The 23,458-nt window shown below is 39.6% G+C and overlaps 1 protein-coding gene across 42 annotated transcripts in view; it reads left to right on the plus strand.

Annotated features, from left to right (window-relative positions):
• The window catches only part of SLMAP (sarcolemma associated protein), a 187,399-nt gene that overhangs the window by 120,981 nt on the left and 42,960 nt on the right, over positions 1–23,458 (plus strand). For 20 of the 42 annotated variants that reach the window (XM_066245758.1, XM_066245754.1, XM_066245774.1 and 17 more), the window contains 2 exons: positions 1,926–1,988; positions 22,860–22,919. In XM_066245758.1, the coding sequence (XP_066101855.1) occupies positions 1,926–1,988; positions 22,860–22,919 (123 nt within the window). Of the gene's footprint in view, positions 1–1,925; positions 1,989–22,859; positions 22,973–23,458 lie in introns of all 42 variants that reach the window. The other 22 variants (XM_066245761.1, XM_066245782.1, XM_066245794.1 and 19 more) reach the window with 3 other exon arrangements.

Genomic DNA, 23,458 nt, shown 5'->3' on the forward strand with positions numbered 1-23,458 from the left:
CTGTTTGGACTTTTTTGGCTCCAATTGGCAAATGCTATTTATTTGATTATTTTTAAATTTCAATTTTCTGTTGCAGTTTTTTTTTCTTTTAGGGGCTATATTATATCTCTGTTCTAAGTATATAATGCCTTGGTCTCTAGAACATGAGCTTTCTTTCCATGTTTCTGACTTATACTGGTGATGACTGTAGACTGGAGGCTCTGCACATGTGTAACCAGATAAAGGACAATGATGGATTTGATTATGAAAATGAAAAAGAAGACTTATCAGTAAGGATGTCAAGAGAGGCTGACAAGTGACCAGAGTAGGGATGCCAGCTTCTTAAGCAAAGTTGAGATGAAGAGGGGTAGGGTGGATTGAGATGGAGAAGAGAAAAAAGACCTTTACAGAAGAGTACTAACTCATTGTTCTCTTTGACAGGTTTTAGTGCTTTCACACTTTCCAGAGAGTCATCATATTAGAGTATATTTTTAAGACTTGAACTTCCTAACTCTATTTGGAAGTTTTGAAAGATACAAATATGTAATTGATGGATGTTATCCAAATTTAGAAATTAACTCTTTGACAAACTCAAGATCATTATAATAAAGGGGCTAAAATTTTTATTAAACTACTGTTATATTTTGATTCTCTAAACCCATTAAAAAATAAAAAAATTTTGTTTGACCTAAGAAAAACCATTTACCAAGCTCTTATATTAAAATGTGCAGGCACTAATTTTAATTATGTGGACAGAGATAAACAATTTAGTATTTTGATAGTATATGAAGTACAGATTAAGTGACTCAAAAGGGAAGACTGAGAAATGAAAGTGTAAAATTGAAATATTGCATCATTTTCTTAATTTTTTTGTTTTGTTTTGTTTTTTTTGTATTTTTCTGAAGCTGGAAATGGGAGACAGTCAGACAGACTCCCGCATGCGCCTGACCTGGATCCACCTGGCACGCCCACCAGGGGTGACGCTCTGCCCACCAGGGGGTGATGCTCTGCCCCTCCGGGGCATTGCTCTGTTGCGACCAGAGTCCCTCTAGCGCCTGGGGCAGAGGCCAAGGAGCCATCCCCAGTGCCCGGGCCATCTTTGCTCCAATGAAGCCTCGGCTGCGGGAGGGGAAGAGAGAGACAGAGAGGAAGGAGAGGGGGAGGAGTGGAGAAGCAGATGGGTGCTTCTCCTGTGTGCCCTGGCCGGGAATCGAACCCGGGACTCCTGCACGCCAGGCCGACACTCTACCACTGAGCCAACCGGCCAGGGCCCATTTTCTTAAATTTCTTAAGGCATTATTTAATGGTATTCATAAAGTACCTTTCTGTCCTACCTAATTTGAATAGGTTTGAAGAGGGACTGTTAGGGTACAGTCATTTGAAAATTAATTCAGTAAGAACAAATGTAAATTTTTAAAATTAGTTAAGGTTATTTATTAAGCTCTCATGAAGAAAGGTGTATTTTAAAAGTGTTACAAACTATTTTTTTATGTTTATTTTTTTATTGATCTTAAAAGGAAGAAAGGGAGAGGGAGAGAGACAGGAACATCGATCCATTCCTGTGTGTGCCCTGATCAGGAATTGAACGGGCAAGGCAATCTCTGCACTTCGGGCCAGCACTAACCAAGTGAGCTATCCAGCAGGGCTAAGTGTTAGAAACTTGTTAAAGCAATAGATTTCTGTGGTTTTCTTGAGTACTTTGGATAGAAACTGCACCTTTAAAAGCTGACCATTCAGGATATAAAGTAGTGATTATATAACTATAATCTTCAGTCATTTCACCCTAACTACAAAATATATCTAATGTTAGGCTTAAAATATATTAAACTTTTATTAACTTTAGTCAGAATTACCTATGTTGAAACATTTTAGTTTTTCTACCTTTGCTGTTGGTTTTCAAAAACAGCAACAAATTATATCCTTAAAGGCGTTTCTCTCTTCATTAGAGCACTTGCTTTCAAAGAGTGGCGAGGACTGCACTTTTATTCATCAACTCATAGAATGCCAGAGTGAGTACAGAGTATTTTTTACATTGATTTTAATGAAGTAAGGGACTAAAAGGGAGAGGAAAACTGAAGAGCTCAATGTGTTTGTTATTGTGGCAGTGCACAAAGGACCATCTTCAGACAGCAGTGAACCTTTTCATACTGTTTATGTTTCTCTTTTGAGAAAAATATTTCTGTTGCATTTGCCCTTCAGAGATGGAGGTGAACATTTCATATTGCCCACAAAAAAAAAAAAAAAAAAAAAAAAGAGGAAGTTTCAAGCTTGTTAATTAAAACTCATTATTGAGCAGGAAATAAAATAGAATGTCAAGCACCCAAACTTAAGAGATAGTAATAACGTTAGCCTGTTTTACTTATGTTCTAGTTCTGTTTTAGGTTTGTATTTTGAGGTTCTTAAATAAGCTGCTTAGATGAAGCACAGAAACAGTGATTTAGTTTGAACACACAGATATGAAGGTGACCGTTAGGCTAACATGAGTTTTCTAGGGAAGGAGTAGCAACAGATTGTCCTATAGTCTGACATCAGCTACCTCCTCATGGAAAGTAATTGTGCAAGGCTATTTTTAAGGATTGATAGGTTGGTTTTGAGGTGATTGAGACCTCTGCTGAATTCTGAACAAAAGTATGGTGAATTCCTTCTTGAAAATTACATGGCTCATGGCTTCTTAAATTTGTAACAGTCACAAGGTCAAGATATTCTGTTGAACTTGTTAGTAACAATTAAAGGTTACTATGTGTAGTGAAGTTCGTTGCTGATAGCTATACTTTTCCTATCAGGCATATACTTTGTCAGGCATTTTCTCTTCTTTGCTCTCTTTTTCTGAAATGAGTGGTTTTCCTAGTTTTAGTTCAGGAATTCATGTTGTGGGTGTGCTTCACCCGACCTCCATTCCAGGGCACCTGGGGTTTGTAAGGGTTATACCTGATATTGCAGCAGATCAAATGTTATACTCCTTAGAGATATTTTAAGGGATTTCACTTAATAGTCTTAGGAAAGCTTCTGTTTTTGTCCATTTAGAGACTATAATGTTGAATGTAAATCTAATAATACTTTGAGGCAAACTATTTAGTAAATATGACATTTTTCTTTGACCTTTAAAATTCTTTTGAACAAAAATTTTTCATGAAGCAAAAATAAGTACATCTTTTTATCTTTTGATTACTAAATCTCACTTTTATAGAAAATCGGCACACAGTTTGGGGCAAAATAAGTGGTACCCACTGAAACCAACTAAAAGCAGAATATATAAAAACCAAATATAAATTTTTAGAGAAAGATTTTATACTTATTTTTAATACATATGACAATTTTTTAAATGTTATGGTTTTTTGGTTTTTTTGTATATATATTTTTTTTCTGAAGCTGGAAACGAGGAGAGACAGTCAGACAGACTCCCTCATGCGCCGGACCGGGATCCACCCTGCACGCCCACCAGGGGTGACGCTCTGCCCACCAGGGGGCGATGCTCTGCCCCTCCGGGACATTGCTCTGCCGCAACCAAAGCCACTCTAGCGCCTGGCGCAGAGGCCAAGGAGCCATCCCCAGCGCCCGAGCCATCCCTGCTCCAATGGAGCCCCTGCTGTGGGAGGGGAAGAGAGAGACAGAGAGGAAGGAGGGGGGGTTGGAGAAGCAAACGGGCGCTTCTCCTATGTGCCCCAGCCGGGAATCAAACCCGCGTCCTCCGCACGCCAGGCCGACGCTCCACCGCTGAGCCAACTGACCAGGGCCTAAATGTTATGTTTATTTTGAACTTTTGAATTCAAAATAAACATAACATTTATATTTTGAGCCTAAAGAACTAAGAACAGAGAACTGTCAAAACAATGTTTTACTAAATAACAATTTACAAAAATCATTTAAAATATAAAATGTATAAAATATTTAGCTATAGTTGTAATGCAGAACAAAGTTTACTTTAAATAAAAAGATGTTTGGAGACTTTTATTGGATCATAGTTATAGGCAGAAAATGGACCAAATAGATATTCAGAGGTAGAGCAGAAGTTACATAAATTGCAACAGTCTCTCATTGGGAGTATTAACCTATAAAATGTTCATGAGGATTATGTAATGGCATGGGAAGATGCTGAATGTGGTACATGGGTGGTGGTGGGGAGATAAGAATATAAAATCATGTTCTTTTGGACAAAGAGTAAACCAAAGTACAGGGAAATGCCTGGCCTGTGGTGGTGCAGTGAATAAAGTGTCGATCTGGGATGCTGAGGTCGCTGGTTTGAAACCCTGGGCTTACCCAGTCAAGGCACATAAAATCAATAAACAATGAAAGTGAAGCAACTATGAGTTGATACTTCTTGCTCCCCCTACCTCTTTCTCCTCTCTCTGTAAAATCAATAAATAAAATCAATAAATAAAATCTTGAAAGAAGGGAAAAGAAGGAAAAGAGAGAGGGAAGGAGGGAGGGTGGAAAGGAAGAAGGGGAAAGAAAAGGACAGGACAGGAAAGAGGGAGGAAGGGATAGGAGGAAAAGATTTATAAGCAAAGAAGTATTTCTAGACATAGGAATTTACTTGATTCTTAAGTATAAATTGTGAAAGTTTAGACTGGAAATTCAAGTAGCTGGAGAATATAGCCCACTATATGAATTTGTTTGGTCCTGTGTGCAAGATTTTGGTTAATGAGGATACCAGTTTTATATCAAAAGTTTCTAAATCTGTTTGGTTCCTTAAATTTGAATAGCCAGAGTTGGCATAGTAAGGGTTACCTTTAGTTCAATTTGTTGTCACAAGGATCATTTTTATTATTATATGACAAGCTGCCATTATGGAAATTGTTGTGTTTAATAAGTATTATGGTAAGCAAGGCAGTTTCAGCAAAAATCTTCAAGTGAACTTCTGAAACAATTTTGGATTATTTTATTATCTTGAATTGATTTATGATTTTGCACATGAAGTGTGTATTCTGTGAGCAGTGACACTTCATATTTTTGTAATACATAGCTTTCATTATTTACTGTGCTTGTACAGTGTAAATTCATGTTGTGTTTTAAAAATTAGAAAGCAAATAATTCACTTCTGTAGGATTCTGGATGTCTATTTTTAATTTTTTTTTTTTGTATTTTTTTTTTTTTTATGAAGCTGGAAACGGGGAGGCAGTCAGACAGACTCCCGCATGCACCCGACCGGGATCCACCCGGCACGCCCACCAGGGGGCAATGCTTTGCCCCTCCGGGGGCGTCGCTCTGTTGCGACTAGAGCCAGTCTAGCACCTGAGGCAGAGGCCATGGAGCCATCCCCAGCACCTGGGCCATCTTTGCTCCAATGGAGCCTTGGCTGCGGGAGGAGAAGAGAGAGACAGAGTGGAAGGAGAGGGGGAGGGGTGGAGAAGCAGATGGGCGCTTCTCCTGTGTGCCCTGGCCGGGAATCGAACCTGGGACTCCTGCACGCCAGGCCGATGCTCTACCACTGAGCCAACCGGCCAGGGCCTGTTTTTAATTTATTGAGAGATTTTATGAAGCCATAAGAGACAGTTTAGTTGTTGCTTCTCTCCATTATAAAGTGATTTTGAGGATATTAAATGAGTTGGAATACATTTCAATTTGTTTTTATGGTAAAATACACTGTTTCTTTCATTCTTTTTTTAGGAGAAAAGCTTTTAATTCAAGGCAAAGAGATTGGATTTGAACATATTTTTGTATAATTCCAGGACTGTGAAATAAATTTTCTGTATAAAAATACACCATATATAGCCTGACTAGGCGGTGGCACAGTGGATAGAGCGTCAGACTGGGATGTGGAGGACCGCGGTTCGAGACCCCGAGGTTGCCAGCTTGAGCACAGGCTCATCTGGTTTGAGCAAGGCTCACCAGTTTAAGCCCAAGGTTGCTGGCTCGAGCAAGGGGTCACTCAGTCTGCTGTAGCCCCCTCCCACCCCACCCCCACCCCCAGTCAAGGCACATATGAGAAAGCAATCAATGAACAACTAAGGAGCTTCAACAAGGAATTGATGCTTCTCATCTCTCTCCCTTCCTGTTTATCTGTCCCTCTCTCTGACTCTCTCTGCCACAAACAAACAAACAAAAAATACACCATATAAAATCTACCATTAACCAGTAACTTCAGTAAAACTTGCTAAAAAGCCCTAGCAATATTTTCTTCTTCAGAGATTCAGGCATGAAGTTTGATTTAAGGAGAATTCGACATTCCATGTTCCCTGCAAGTTTTAAGTTACTCAAAAGTTTACTGTGAAACTTAATGTGTTGAGACTATTGTGTTCTGCTAAAGATGCTTTCTCAGTTAAATTGTGCATCTCTTAAATCTGTTTCATACATATTTCTTGAACTCAGTCACTTGATTAACTTGTATGTTGAGTGAAAAGATAAAAGATAGAGAATCTAAGGACTTGAAGACCTGCTATCACTTCATGGACATAGAGTGAAAGACAGTCTTCTTTGGACTGCTGCCTGCCCCTTTGATTTCTTTTGCTGCTGTGTCTAGGAGAGGGCAGAGGCTCACTGCTGAGTGCCAGAGAAACTTTCCAGTGAGGTCTGCTTTGTAGACATAAATTGTGTCCTCCAGCAAGGGCATCTTACTTTTGATGGCAGAGTTAAAAAGTTCCCTGAAGTAAACCTCATGTCTTTGAATTCTTAATCTGTGTTTATTAGGAGACTTAACAGTTTTTATTATTATTAGACAAGAGTCTAATTCTCTTATATTTCGTGTCTTAGTGATTTTTTCATGATTTTTAGAAAAATTCTTTCCCTATCTCCCACTGCATTTTAAAATCACAGTTACTATCTGTGTCTGCTTCTCTCATTTCCTCCTCTTCTTTAGAGCTTTGCTGTCACATAGAAATTGCCTTATTTGGAGTAATGAATGCATTGAATTGGTGTTGCTCTTGTTATTGTTTACTTTTCATCACTCTGAGATCAGCTGCTATAAACAATCTCTGTATTATTCTGATTACATATACTACATCAAACACATTTTAAACTTTTTGTTTTTTTAAACTTATTTTCCTAAGCCAAAACACTTTATGACAAAGAATAGAAAATACTTGGTGTGGGTCCCTCCCTGCTCATAATAGTTTATGTCCTCATTATAAGAAAACTCCTGAGTTTAAATTAGATGTTACTAATTTTCTGGCTTTTCAATTTCTTTTTCAATTTTTATTTATTTATTTATTTTAGAGAGAGAGGAAGAGAGAGATTTGTTGTGCCACTTATCCATGCATTCACTGGCTTATCCTTGTATGTGCCCTGACCAGGGATCAAATCCATAACCTTGGCATATAGGGATGATGCTCTAACCACCTGTGCTACCCCTGCCAGGGCTCATTTCATTTAGTTTTCAATCTATTTTTGAATTCCAATTTTTTCATTTATTCTTCCTTATTCTTAGGTTTTAGAACAAATAGCTTCTGAAATTGTTTTTATAAAGATGCAAACTGTCTTCTGTAGCAAAAATTGCTTGAATTTTATTTTGCCGCAGGAACAAATAACCTTGTAAAAATCTGTATTATTGAAATTAGCAAACTCACAGGACTTCCTCTTTGAGTTTCTAAAGCTCTATTTCTACTTTGTGAACTGCACGTTTCACTTTTTAAGAGCTCAGTAGCCACATGTAACAAATGGCTACTAAATTGGATGACACAGGTATAGAAAATCAAAATTTATTGGGAATTTGTTGATTTGAGATTGAATGCTGATTATTTATATTTACTTTTATTGTATCTTGATGTTATTTCTAATGTCAGTTTCTTTGCTCTATTTCCCTTTAATAATATGTTAGGTGACTTCAGCACATTTTTATTTATAATGCTTAGAATAGGATCATAGGGATGTTGGTGTGAATTCTGATTTGCTCCCTCACTGACAGTAGTATGTCTGTAGGCATTGTGACCTCTTTAAATCTCAATTTCTTCATTAGTAAAACAGGATGGTAGTACCTACTTAATAGGATTAGTATGAGAATTAAATGAGATGATATTTACTAAACATTCTAAGTAATGCCTGGTACATATAATAATAGATAGGTAGAAAACTTACTCATGTGCTCGGGAGGGGGATTTTAGTGGGTGCTTTCTTATTGAAGTAACTTGTTTTCTCCTTTTTATTTATTTTTATTTTTCTGAAGTGAGAAGCAGAAGGGCAGGGAGACAGACTCCTGTATGTGCCCAATCGGGATCCACCTGCATGCCCACTAGGGGGCATTGCTCTGCCCATCTGGGGCATTGCTCCGTTGCAAACGGAGCCATTCTAGCGCCTGAGATGGGGCCACGGAGCCATCCTCAGTGCCCAGGCCAATTTTGCTTTGGAGCCTTGGCTGCAGGAGGGGAAGAGAGAGATAGAAAGGTGAGAGGGAAGGGTGGAGAAGCAGACAGGTGCTTCTTCTGTGTGCCCTGACTGGGAACTGAACCTGGGACTTCCACATGCCAGGCTGACACTCTACCACTGAGCCAACTGGCCAAGGCCTGTTTTTCTCCTTTTTATTCCCAGTCACAAGATAGTGAAAGCTGATTGATCTAGCTTTATTGTTCCTGATAAAGTAATATGTATCTTACATAGAGATTAACTTTTATATCAGTATGCATGCCATATTAAAAATTGGTTTCAAGCACACTATTTTGATGCCCTACTTACAACATTATTTTTTGGGTGAAACCTATCTTTGAGATTTAGAAATATTTTCCAGGTTGTTAGTTACAACAACAGATTATATAGTTCTTTTATATTCATGTATTCTCTCTGTCAGTATAAGATTCCTAGGCAACTGACATCAATATCTGAAAGTCAATATTGTCTATTTTCTTCTTTCAGTGGGTTGTAGCTGTCTTGTGAAGAAGGTGACTCTTTAGCTTTAAGAACTTAATCCAGTCTAGGCACACCTGTGCTATATTTGAGCTTCTTTTCAATGCATTGTTTGCATTGTTTCTAATTTTTATTTTGTGCATGGTAGTGTAGTTAGTGCAAGTGTATTTTTATCAACCAGGAAATAAATTTGATTCTGTTCTATTCAGACTTTGTAGCTTTGTTAGTTTTTGCAATTTCATCATGTTTTCTGACCAAACTTAAGTGCTTAGGTTTTCAAATGTTGGCAAATACACATTTATTAGTTCTACTCCTTGGTAGGTTCCCTACAGAAATGCCTGCACATATACCTCAGGTACAAATATAAGATTTTTTGCAACCTCATTATTCACAGTAGTCCAGAACAACCCCGAAGACCTTCAGTAGTCAAATGGATAAATACACTGAGATATATTAGATCAGCTGTATTAGATGAAGGAAGCCTGATACAACAGAATATATACTGTAGTATTTCATTTATTTAAAGTTCAAAACCACTAAAATTATATCGTATTATTGGGTCATGCATATTTAGGTAGCGTGACCATAAAGAAATACAAGAAATAAATTACCATAAAAGTCAGGACTGGAAAAAGGAATGTGGAAGTCTTTGGGGGTGGGGATTAGTTCTGTTTCTTGATTTTGGGTCTAGTTATATAGACATTTGCTTTAAAAAGGCTTATTAACCTGAATTTTTGTGTTTTATGCCTCTCTGTGTTGTTTTTCACAATATTGTATTTTTGTTTTTTTTTTGTTTTTGTGTTGTTTTTTTACAGAGACAGAGAGAGAGTCAGAGAGAGGGATAGATAGGGACAGATAGACAGGAATGGAGAGAGATGGGAAGCATCAATCATCAGTTTTTCGTTGTGGCACTTTAGTTGTTCATTGATTGCTTTCTCATATGTGCCTTGACCGTGGGCCTTCAGCAGACCAAGTAACCCCTTGCTCAAGCCAGTGACCTTGGGTCCAAGCTGGTGAGCTTTGCTCAAACCAGATGAACCTGCGCTCAAACTGGAGGCCTCGGGGTCTCGAACCTGGGTCCTCCACATCCTAGTCCGATGCTCTATCCACTGCACCACTGCCTGGTCAGGCTGTTTTGTTTTGTTTTAAGTGAGAGGAGGGGATATCAAGAGACAGACTCCCGCATGCACCCTGACTGGGATCTACCTGGCAACCCCATCCGGGGCCAATGCTCAAATCAACCAAGCTATTTTTAGCACCTGAGGCCGATGCACTCAGAACAACCAAGCTATCTTCAGCACCTGGGCCAATTTTCAAATCAATGGAGCTACTGGCTGTGGGAGAGGAAGAGAGAGAGAAAGGAGAGAAGAAGGGGGAGAGAAGCAGATGATAACTTCTCCTGTGTGCCCTGACCAGGAATCAATCCTGGGACATCCATATGCCAGGACAACACTCTCCCAACTGAGCCCACTGGTAAAGGCCACAATATTGTTTTAAAATAAGAGAAAATGAATAATTGTCTTTCTAGAGTATTCCTCAAAAATAGGAAATTTTCAAAAAGACAGAAAATCCTCTTATTTTATTTCCCAGTTGTGCCCAAAGTAAATAGCTCCTTCAAGACCTCCAGTTTTTATTACTTGGAATTTCTCATTTGAGATTCTTAGAGGTCTCTGACTTTTAGTACTCCTAACAAACTGAGGTCTCTACCCCAAGTTTGTGAACCAGTTATAGAAACCTTTTTAAAAACAATATTTCTTTTTTAATCATAGCCTACTAATAATTCACCAGATTTGATAATACATAAAACCTTAAATAATTTCAATAGTAATAGTAGCAGCAGGTAATTAATATTTAGCACTTATATACTAGTACTATTCAAATATTTTTATATGTATATGTCTTAGTTTTAGAATGAAGAAAACATTCAAATAATTTTTCCTAGTTTGATCCCTTTAAAAATAGATGCTCAATTCATTAATTCACCAAATATTTATTAAGCATCTACTGTGCATATACCATGCATTATTTTAGCTGCTGCTGTTATAGAAATAAACAAGACAAAGAAAGCTTTGCTTTAATGGAAACATTTCCTTGAGGAGACAAAAACTAATAAAACATCATGTTGGGTAATAATGAGTCCACTGAAGAAAAAATAAAAGAATATAATGTAAAAGGGAGTGACAAAGATAGTATGTGGGATCTGAATAGGAATAGTATTAAACTGAAGAGTTGTACATGAGTCTGTGAGCTAGAAATTGTGTGGAACCCAAAGTGGGTCTGAAATTGGAGTTTTAGAACAATAAAAATGCTTTAAAAAGATAAAGGGCTAGAGAATAAGTATTTTAGGCTTTGTAGGCTATAAAATCTCCTTTGAGACTGCTAAACTCTGCCAATGTATTTTAATCTCTAAATGAATGGACCTGTCTGTGTTTGTATTTACCAAACAGGCCTGTGTGGCTGTAGTTGACTGATCTCTGGGCTAGATCACATAGATACTGTGGGTAATAGTAAAGACTTCAGACTTTATTCTAAGGGTGAGAGAGTTTTAAGGAATAAATTATTCCTGATATGTTATGTGTTTAAAATTTATTAAACAAGATGGTACTTAGATCTTCAGCATACTAGAGATTTAGAATGGCTTTCAAAGTTCATGTTTTATTTTATTATTTGCTGTATTCATAGAACAAACATTTGTGAAACTTGTATTTTGTGTCAGAATTGTTTTAGGAACTAAATTATTAATACAAGGCCCTGGCCAGTGGCTCAGTGGATAAAGCATCCTAGCATGCTAAAGCCATGGGTTTGATCCCCCATCAGGGGATGTGGGAGAAACAATCGGTGAATCCACAACTAAATGGAACAAGTTGATGTGCTCTTTTTCTTTTTCTCTTTCTTCCTCTTTTTCCCTCTTTCTGTCTTGCAAATCAATGGGAAAAACTTATTTAATGATATCTCCCTACTTTTAGTAGACTCTAAATTCCTAGATTTCCCACAATTCTCTTGATACTCGATGAAGAGTTCCTAGTACTGTACCTGATGCATAGTAAACACTTGAAGGAATCTTAAAAGTTCGTAGTATGGCCTGACCAAGCGGTGGCTCAGTGGATAGAGTATCTGACTGGGACAGAAGACCCAGGTTCAAAACCCCAAGGTCACTAGCTTGAGTGCAGGTTCACCAGCTTGAGCATGGGGTTGCTGGCTTGAGCGTGAATCATCAACATGACCCCGTGATTGCTGGCTTGAGCCCAAAGGTTTCTGGCTTGAAGTCCAAGGTCACTGGCATGAGCCCAAAGTCTCTGGCTTGAGCAAGGGGTCACTCACTCTGCTGTAGCCCCTGGTCAAGGCACATATGAGAAAGCAATCAATGAACAATTAAGGTGCTGCAGCGAAGAATTGATGCTTCTCATGTCTCCCTTCCTGTCTGTCTGTCCCTATCTGTCCCTCTCTCTGTCTTTCTCTGTCACACACACACAAAGATTCGTAGTATATTGGGATGGGTAGGCATAAATAGATACTTCAATAGCTAAATAGAGATATAAATGAAAAGCTATAGAAAGGAGGAGAGAGAGATACCAAATCCATGTATATAGAGGAGAAAGAAAGAAAAGATAAATTCTACTTTAGAGATGGTGAGATTAAGTTCTGTGAGATTTCTGGATGAAGATGTTTGAGAAGTAGTTAGACAATAGGGTTCTGAGACCTAAGAGCGAGGCCTACACTAAGCATCAACATTTAGAAATTATAAGCATAGCAGGTAGTTAATGCTATTAAAAATAATTTTTCTTGTTGTTGACAGAGATTTTGAAGACTAACACATATTTAGATAATAATCAGAAGAAGGGAAAGCCAATAAAGAGGCTGAGATGGAGGGAATGAGCAAGCACATAAAAGAAATAGGAATAGGTGGTATCCTAGAAGTCAAAGGAAAAAGAGTTTTAAAAGGGAGGCAGTAAATTTTTTGTTAAATGTGGACCCATTCATAATAAAAGTTCATAAAAGACATAAGATTGCAAAGACAAAGAGAATGGGAGTGGAGATTAGAATGGATAATAGATGGCGACAAAATTTTGGAAGACATAAAACAGATAATTGAGTGGTAAGAAATTTTGGATTTTTATTCTTGCTTGTTGAAGGGCTTGCAAGTGGGAAGGGGTAAAGGGCTTCCTTTAACCAAAGAAAGTTAAAAATGTGGCTGAGTTATCAGAGGCTCTTAGTACCTGTCAGGCAGAGCAGAGCAGGAATGAGAGGTGGTACATTTTTCTTCCCCTAGTCCATGCAGAGAGACAAATGTTTCTTTTCTCCTGCATAAAGACTGAAGGTTTGCTCTCTGGGGCTGAAAATAGAGAGTCTCTAGACTGGGATACTCAGACATGGCTGTAAGTGAGGTATGAGCATCTTACTTAAAAAGGTGGGGAGCGGCCCTGGCCGGTTGGCTCAGTGGTAGAGCGTTGGCCTGGCATGCAGAAGTCCCGGGTTCGATTCCCGGCTGGGGCACACAGGAGAAGCGCCCATCTGCTTCTCCACCCCTCCCCCTCTCCTTCCTCTCTGTCTCTCTCTTCCCTTCCCACAGCCGAGGCTCCATTGGAGCAAAGATGGCCCCAGCGCTGGGGATGGCTCCTTGGCCTCTGCCCCAGGCGCTGGAGTGGCTCTGGTCACGACAGAGCGACGCCCCGGAGGTGCAGAGCATCGCCCCTTGGTGGGCAGAGCGTAGCCCCTGGTGGGCGTGCCGGGTGGATCCTGGTCGGGCGCATGCGGGAGTCTGACTGTCTCTCCCTGTTTCCAGCTTCAGAAAAATACAAAAAAAAAAAAAAAAAAAAAGGTGGGGAGCCCTGGCCAGTGTACTCAGTGGTAGTGCATAATGCATTGGCCCAGCATGTGGAAGTCCTGGGTTTGAAATCTGCTCAGGGCACACAGGAGAAGTGCCCATCTGCTTCTCTACCCCTCCCCCTCTCGCTTTTATCTCTTTCTCTCTTTCTTTCTCTCTCTCTCTCTCTCTCCCCCCCTTCCCCTCCTACAGCCAATGCTCACTTGATTTGAGTGAGTTAACACCGGGCAATGAGGATGGCTCCATGGCCTCTGCCTCAGGTGCTAAGAAAATGGCTCTGGATGCAATGGAGCAAGGGCCCACATGGGCAGAGCATCACCCCCTAGTGGGCTTGCCGGGTGGATCCTGGTCCGGGCTCACGCAGAAATCTGTCTCTGCCTCCCCTCCTCTCACTAAAATGAGGGGAAAAAAAGTTGGAGAAGTAAAATGAAAGCCTATATGCTGAATCACAGTGCTGGTCACTTGGTTTACATTCCTCAGAAAGGAGGTTAGAGAAGTCTACTCCAGAGAAACTGATCAGACCAAGAGAAAACACTGATACTGACAGTTGAAGGTCTCAACAAACTGCCAGTGTGTGGCCCAGCAGGTAACAAGTCCTGCCCATGCACATAGAACTTTGTCAGCTTTTTTTTTTTAAGATTTTATTTATTCATTTTGGAGAGGAAGAGAAAGGGAGAGACAGAGAGACATGAGGGGGGAGGAGCAGGAAGCATCAACTCCCATATGTGCCTTGACCAAGCAAGCCCAGGGTTTTGAACTGGCGACCTCAGTGTTCCAGGTCAACGCTTGATCCACTGTGCCACCACAGGTCAGGCTTTGTCAGCTTTTTATTGCCTCACCTTAAATATGATGAGATGGCCAACATCATCAGACTGTGAGGAAATTTTCTGTTGAGAAAGAGATCAAAACAAATAAAAAGCAAACAGAAATGGTGACTAAAAAATAAACATGAGCCTGACCAGGCAGTGGCACAGTGGATAGAGCATCAGACTGGGACGCAGAGGACCCAGGTTCAAAACCCCAAGCTCGCAGCTGAGAGTGGGCTCACTAGCTTGAGCACAGGGTAGACATGATCCCCATGATCGCTGGCTTGAACCCAGAGGTCGCTGGCTTGAACCCAAGGTCACTGGCTTGAGCAAGGTATCACTCACTCTACTGTAGTCCCCTGGTCAAGGCATATATGAGAAAGCAATCAATGAACAACTAAGGAGTCACAACAAAGAATTGATGCTTCTCATCTTTCTGTCTGTCTGTCCCTGTATGTCCCTGTTTCTGTCTGTCTTTCTATCTCTGTGACAAAAAAAAGGAGGAAGAAACACAAAAACTACAGGAAACAATACAACTTTTGAGAAATGTTTTTTTTTTTTTCAGAAAGATAAGGTGGTTCATGGATGAAACAAGATAAAGATGCTATTTTTAAAAAGAAACAAAATACATGTAGAATTCTTGAAAACTAAAAAATGATATCAGCCCTGGCCGGTTGGCTCAGTGGTAGAGCGTGGGCCTGGCGTGCAGGAGTCCCGGGTTCGATTCCCGGCCAGGGCACACAGGAGAAGCGCCCATCTGCTTCTCCACCCCTCCCCCTCTCCTTCTTCTCTGTCTCTCTCTTCCCCTCCCGCAGCCGAGGCTCCATTGGAGCCAAGATGGCCCAGGCGCTGGGGATGGCTCCCTGGCCTCTGCCCCAGGCGCTAGAGTGGCTCTGGTCACAACAGAGCGACGCCCCAGAGGGGCAGAGCATTGCCCTTTGGTGGGCGTGCCGGGTGGATCCTGGTCGGGCGCATGCGGGAGTCTGTCTGACTGTCCCTCCCCATTTCCAGCTTCAGAAAAATACAAAAAAGAAAAAAAAATGATATCAGATATATATTTTAAATTAAGCAGTAGAAGGATTAGAAGAGAAAATAGAGGGGATCATCCAGAAAATACAGGAAAAAAACTCAATGATTTTTTTGTTTTAAGAAAAAAGTGAAGTTTTAAGAAAATTATGGAATTAATCCTGGAGATCTGACGTCTGAATAATATTCCCAGGGTATGAGAAAGGAGAGAGTAGGAGAGGAAGTGAGAGAATAGAGAATTTATTAATGAAAGAAAATTTCTTAGAGTTGAAGCTATGAGATTCTAAATTGAAAAGATGCACTGAATGCTTAACACCATGTATTTTAAAAGAGCACACACGAAACCAGAAACAAAAAATTATATATTGTATGATTCTATTTGTATGAAATATCCAGAATAGGAAGTCATAGAGACAGAAAGCAGATGACTGACTGCTGAGGCTGGGGAGGGAGGATATATGGTTTCCTTTTGGGGTGATAAAAATGTTTTGGAACTGGATGAGGGTGTGGTTGCATAACATTGTGAATATACTAAATCAGGGGTCCCCAAACTTTTTACACAGGGGGCCAGTTCACTGTCCCTCAGACCGTTGGAGGTCCGGACTATAAAAAAAACTATGAACAAATCCCTATGCACACTGCACATATCTTATTTTAAAGTAAAAAAACAAAACGGGAACAAATACAATATTTAAAATGAAGAACAAGTAAATTTAAATCAACAAACTGACCAGTATTTCAATGGGAACTATGCTCCTCTCACTGACCACCAATGAAAGAGGTGCCCCTTCCAGAAGTGCTGCGGGGGCCGGATAAATGGCCTCAGGGGGCCGCATGTGGCCCGCGGGACGTAGTTTGGGGACCCCTGTACTAAATGCTACTGAATTGTTTACTTTAAAAGATTATTTTATGTTATGTGAATTTTATCTCAATAAAAAAAAGAGCATATACTGAGGTGTATGAAATTTAGGAATACCCAGGATAAAGAGAAGATTCTGAAAAAAGCCAAGAGAAACAAAGGATTTTATATTACTCGTAATAAACTAAATTATAGTATAGAAATAAACCCTGGAATTGTAATGGGTTAATTGAATAAACATTTATTTTTCACTTGTGTTACACGTCTATGGTGAAGGAGAACACTCTGTTCCACATTGTTACTCAGGGATCTAGGCTAGTGGAGGCTTTATCATTTTATGATTTTGCCATCTCAACATGTAGTTTCTAGAGTGAGAAAGAGAAAAGTATAGAAAATTCTACTCTCAAACACTTTCACTAGAATCAGTCATGTGGACCTTCCTCAGTTCTAAGGAGTTGGAACATGCATTCCTCTCAGATGCCCAGAAAGGAGAGGCAAGCTAGGCATTGCTAAGCACAAGAAGTCTCTACTGTACATACTGGTGTAACAGGAGTCAGACTGGCATTAAACTTACCTAGTCTAAACTAGAAGATAGTGAAAAAATGCTTTCAAAATTCTGAAAGAGAATTATGTCCTGTAGAATTTTGTATCTAGTCAGACCATCAGTCAATTGTGAGGGCAAAAGAACATTTTCAGAGAAACAAAGCCACAAAGCAATGGCCTTCTCTCTACCTGTTTCAGGAAATTATCCGAGGATATGTTACACTAAACAGGGGTCGGGAACCTATGGCTCACAAGCCAAATGTGGATCTTTTGATGGCTGCATCTGGCTCACAGACAAATCTTTAATAAAAGAAATAATGTTAAAAATATAAAACATTCTCATGTATTACAATCCATTAATTTCCTACCGCTCATGTTCATGGTTGCGGGTGGCTGGAGCCAATCACAGTTGTCCTCCAGGACAACACCAAATTTTTATTGGATAATGCATAATGTACACGAGTCGTTGTGAGGTCAGGAAGTAAACTTCCCTCCTTTTAATCAAGTAGTCAGCTAGCTAATTGCAGAAACCCTTTTGACGAAGAAGATGGCTAAAAGAAAAAAAGATGAGTATCATACTTTTCAGCAGGAATGGACAGAGGAATTCGCCTTTGTGGAGAGAGCAGGTTCTGCAGTGTGTCTAATATGCAGTGATAAAATGGCATCGATGAAACGGTCAAATATAAAGTGGCACTTCAACACACGCCATACTACATTTGCATCGAAATATCCAGTGAGGGACAGCAGGAAGAAAGCATGTCATGAGCTACTGTGCAGAGTGCAAGCTAGTCAGCAGCAACTCCGTGTTTGGATCCAACAAGGTGACTGAAATTCGGCTAGCTTTGCTGGTGCTTTAGCAATTGTGAGAAACGGAAAGCCATTCACAGATGGGGAGTATGTCAAAACATTCATGCTTAATGTTGCCAGTGAACTTTTTGACGACTTTTTGGATAAAGACAAGATAATCAAATGAATAAAAGACATGCCTCTGTCGGCAAGAACTGTTCACAATCGTACCATCATGATGGCAAATCAAATTGAGGCAACACAAGTGAAGGACATAAATGCAGCACCATTCTTTTCTCTCGCTTTGAATGAGTCAACAGACATAAGCCATTTATCCCACTTCAGCATGATTACAAGGTATGCTGTCAGTGACACAGTACATGAGGAAAGTCTTGCTGTTTTGTCTATGAAAGAGACAACAAGAGGGGAGGATTTATTCAATTATTTCACTGAGTTTGCTAAAGAAAAAAATCTACCGATTTTTTCCGATGTGTACTGATGGTGCTCCATGCATAGTGGGGAAAAACAGAGGATTCATAGCGCTTCGTGAACATGAAAAGAGACCCATCCTAAGTTTTCACTGCATCCTACATTAGGAGGCACTTTGTGCTCAGATGTGTGGCGAGCAGCTTGGTGAGGTGATGTCACTGGTCATTCGGGTGGTCAACTTTATTGTTGCCTGAGCTTTAAATGATTGCCAGTTTAAAACACTGCTGGCCCTGGCCGGTCGGCTCAGTGGTAGAGCATCGGCCTGGCGTGCAGGAGTCCCGGGTTCGATTCCCGGCCAGGGCACACAGGAGAAGCGCCCATCTGCTTTTCCATCCCTCCCCCTCTCCTTCCACTCTGTCTCTCTCTTCCCCTCCCGCAGCCGAGGCTCCATTGGAGCCAAGATGGCCCGGGCGCTGGGGATGGCTCCTTGGCCTCTGCCCCAGGCGCTAGAGTGGCTCTGGTCGCGACAGAGCGAAGCCCCAGAGGGGCAGAGCATTGCCCCCTGGTGGGCAGAGCTTCGTCCCTGGTGGGCGTGCCAGGTGGATCCCGGTCGGGTGCATGTGGGAGTCTGTCTGACTGTCTCTCCCCATTTCCAGCTTCAGAAAAATACAAAATAAATAAATAAATAAATAAAATAAAACACTGCTGAATGAAGTTGGGAATAATTATCCTGGTCTGCTTCTGCACAGCAATGTGCGTTGGTTGTCAAGAGGGAAGGTGCTCAGCCGTTTCGTGGCTTGTCTAAGCAAAATCCAGGCTTTTCTTGAAATGAAAAATGTCGAGCATCCTGAGTTAGCTAACACTGAGTGGCTCCTGAAGTTCTATCTCTTGGACATGACTGAACATCTGAACCAGCTCAATGTGAAAAGGCAAGGCTTTGGAAATATAGTCTTATCCCTTCAACAAGCAGTGTTTTGGCTAAGGGGGGTGGGGGGAGGGAAGGAGGGAGAAGGGGAGGGGAGGGGGAGAGGGGTACAGAGAGAACTGGATGGAGGGTGGCAGAGGACGATCTCTCTTTGGGTGATGGGTATGCAACATAACTAAATGACAAGATAACCTGGAAATGTTTTCTTTGAATGTATGTACCCTGATTTATTGATGTCATCCCATTAAAAAAAAAAAAATTAAAAAAAAAAAAAAAAGAAATGATGACATCGGTTCATTTACAGCAAAATGGTGGGATCTTGATAACATTATACGAAGTGAAATAAGTAAATCAGAAAAAACCAGCAACTGCATTATTCCATACGTAGGTGGGACATAAAAGTGAAACTAAGAGACATTGATAAGAGTGTGGTGGTTACGGGGGGAGGGGGGAGAGGGAGAGGGAAAGGGGGAGGGGGAAGGGCACAAAGAAAACTAGATAGAAGGTGACAGAAGACAATCTGACTTTGGGTAATGAGTATGCAACATAAGTGAAGGACAAGATAACCTGGAGTTGTTATCTTTGAATATATGTATCCTGATTTATTGATGTTGCCCCATTAAAAATAAAATATTAAAAAAAAATATGTAGAGTTGATAAAAAATAAAAAAAAACAAACAAAACAAAACCAAACAAACAAAACACCCACAAAAAATAAGAAAAAATATAAAAGTGAAATTCAAAAGAGAAAAGAAAGAAAAATAAAAAAGGAAAAATAAAAAAAAATTAAAAAAAAAACAAACAAGCAGTGTTTGCATTTGAAAATAAGCTGGAACTCTTCATTGCTGACATTGACATTGAAACAGGTGGTTTACTACACTTTGAAAAACTGGGAGAGTTTAAAAATGCATGCACAGCAAGTGACCCTGCTCAACATCTTGATCTCCAGCAGCTAGCGGGCTTCACATCTAATCTCCTGTGGTCACTCAAAGCGCGCTTTGGAGAATTCAGTGAGCGCACTCGTCTTTTTAAGTTCATCACCCATCCGCACGAGTGTGCAGTGGACAGCACTGACCTGAGTTACATCCCCGGTGTCTTTGTCAGAGATTTGAACTACAAGCTGCTGACCTGAAGGCCTCAGACATGTGGGTGAATAAGTTCAAGTCACTGAATGAAGATTTGGAAAGACTTGCACGACAGCCAGCAGAGTTGGTGAGCAAACAAAAGTGGGGAGAAATGAAGAAACTTCAACCCGCGGACCAGCTGATTGTCAAAACTTGGAACGCGCTTCCTGTCACATACCACACACTGCAGCGTGTGAGTGTTGCTGTATTGACAATGTTTGGCTCTACATATGCATGTGAGCAGTCTTTCTCACATCTGAAGAATGTTAAGACCAACCTACAATCACGTTTAACGGATGGAAGTCTCAACGCCTGCATGAAGCTTTACCTCACCACATATCAACCAGACTACAAAGCCATCAGCAAAACCATGCAGCACCAGAAGTCGCATTAATGGTAAGAAGTACTTTATTCAACATTGGTTAGCAACAGCATAACAACGTTATTAAGAAGAATTCAGAGACTTATTGCACTTTAAAAGTGTTGGTCTTACACAAAATGCACACATTTCCTTGTATTTAGTGTTAAACATATTGTATGGCTCTCACGGAATTAGATTTTAAAATATGTGGCATTCATGGCTCTCTCAGCCAAAAAGGTTTCTGACCTCTGCAATAAACCAAGGGAGTAAAAGCAAGAAGAGGAAGATTTGGAATTTGGGAGCAAGGGATTATGCACAGGATACAGCCCAGACTGTACTAAAGGAAGATTAAAGGGCTGGAGGAAGGGAGGAATAGGGAAATATATAATGTGATAGATTACCTTATATATTTGACAGTTTTGAAAGTTTTATGGTTCTATAAGGACTTGGTAAAAAAAAAAAAAAATTAAGGAAAAAAAAAACCTGACCAGGCGGTGGTGCAGTGGATAGAGCATCAGACTAGGACATAGAGGACACAGGTTCAAATCTCCAAGTTCACCGGCTTCAGTGTGGGCTCATCCAGTTTGAGCGTGGGAACATCGACATGACCCCATGTTCTCTGGCTTGATTCCAAAGGTCTCTGGCTTGAAGCTCAAGGTTACTGGCTTGAGCCCAGGGTCACTGGCTTGAGCAAGGGGTCACTCGCTCTGCTGTAGCCCCCCTGGTCAAGGCACATATGAGAGCCTGACCAGGCTGTGGCGCAGTGGATAGAGCATTGGATTGGGACGCGTAGGACCCAGGTTTGAAACCCCGAGGTCACCAACTTGAGTGCGCGCTCATCTGGTTTGAGCAAGGCTCACCAGCTTGAGCCCAAGGTTACTGGCTTGAGCAAGAGGTCACTTGGTCTGCTATAGCCCCTCCCCGCCATCAAGGCACATAGTAGAAAGCAGTCAATGAACAACTAAGGTGCCGCAACGAAGAATTGATGCTTCTCATCTCTCTCCCTTCCTGCCTATCTGTCCCTATCTGTTCCTCTCTCTGCCACTCTCTCTATCCCTGTCTTTCTCACTAAAAAAATTTAAAAAAGAAGAAATTTGGCTGTGTTTGAGATAGATACATAAAAAAATTAACGAAACATAAGGCATTATAAGCTCCAAAAATACTAAATGGTTGTATAAGAGAAATACAGTATATTATATGACTGATATATAAATAATAGTCATAACATGTATAAATACTGATTATAAATGGGCAATCATAATCAGTATTTTTTATGAGGACGATAGTAGGATATAAGGGTTTAATCCCCCAAAGAGATTGTCAATAAATAATGTCTAAAATGAAAAATAAAGAAGTCACAATAAATTATTTTAAAACATAAATGTAAATACCAGAGCAAATGTCTAAAGTTCAAAGGTTGTTGCTTATAGGAAATGAATTTCAGGAATGGAGTGGAGTGGTATAGCTCACATTATATATTTTGTAAGATTATCGTAGGACCAGTGACTTTAAAAATTATCTAAATCTATTACTTTGGTGCCTTTAAAATTTTTTTTAATGTTTACTATTATTTATTATTATTTAAAGAGGCTGGGGCAAATAGTGCCTTATGCTGCAGAGCCAGTAAGAAATGAAATTTGAAAAGGAGCCATGGGATTTGAAAGATAGGAAGTGATCTTGGAGTAGTTTCAGTTGTGTTGTGAGTGTAGTGTAGACCAAGCTGTGGTGGGTTGAAGAATGAAAGAATAGAGAATTTATATCACATACCACAAAAGTGTAAGTTGAAGGAAACCAGCTGACATACAGGATTAAATAAGGGAATATATGGGATAGATATATTATTCTCTTCAGTGAAATGTAGAATATGAAAATCTGACTTAAATTATAAGGAGGCTTACAGAGAATTCCTCATTAAACAAAACAAAAAAATGTTTATTTTTTTAAATTAGCTCTTCTAAAATGATTCATTTTCCTGAAAAATGTTTTATTTTATAGGCTTCTCTGCTGATTTGTATCAATAGAGAAAAGTAAACTATTAGTATAATATAATTTGAATTCTTTAAATCAGTTACCTTCTCAGAATTTCTTTATTCCAACTTAATATCCTTGATTTAAAGAGGATTGCTTTGTGTTTTCTTTTCCGAGTGTTTTTTAAAAAAATTCTAAGCATTTAAAATAAGGTGAAAACTAATGAAAATAAAAGGCAAATTGTTCCCCTACCCTCAGATTTCTGCATTACTCTGATTCCTCTGTTGTAGTTCGAGTTCTCTTAGTTCCCCTTCCAGGGTCTAGCTTTTGTTCAAGCCTAGTCATGGGAGTAATGTTATCATCTTTAAATTTGGTCATGGAATGTGTTACACTGCCCTGCTCAGGGAAATGCTACTCTGTTTGGGCTTGGATAGTAACGTTTATTTTCTTTGGCAGAGAAGCTGATCGTGGAGGGGCATCTAACCAAAGTCGTAGAAGACACAAAGCTTTCAAAAGGTTTGTTTTCTGTGGGATTTTTCTGTGGGTTTGTCAACTCTTGAATAATGAAGGTTAGTGTACATTTTCAAGGTTATAGTGTTTTAATAATCAGTTTCTTTCTTATAGCTCACAAGATGGCAGTCCGGTAGTAGTATTGTATAATAATATAAAATATAGTTCTGTTTTAAGAAGGATGTTTTAATTGGAAAGTTTATTTTTAAAAGAGGTATATGTGTGTGTGTGTGTGTGTGTGTGTGTGTGTGTGTGTGTGTGTTTTCAAATGCTAAGAATAGGTCTCTTTAAGTATTAAAGATTTGTTGGGATCTCTCACTTCCAGCATTATTTTTAGCTTTGATCTCATATTTTTAATCAATACAATTTTTAATCAGTACAAATAAGATTTATTTGAAACAACAGGTCAAAAATGTTTGCAGTTTCATTTTGGGGGATATTATACCTTTAACATTTCTTATAATTAATATTTTCTTCATTTTTGGTATCTCAATTTGATTTAAACAAAAGTGAATATGTTAGATTCTTCTTATATTTTATAATGA

Source organism: Saccopteryx bilineata, chromosome 10 (genome assembly GCF_036850765.1).
Source record: "Saccopteryx bilineata isolate mSacBil1 chromosome 10, mSacBil1_pri_phased_curated, whole genome shotgun sequence".
NCBI classification, from domain to species: domain Eukaryota; kingdom Metazoa; phylum Chordata; class Mammalia; order Chiroptera; family Emballonuridae; genus Saccopteryx; species Saccopteryx bilineata.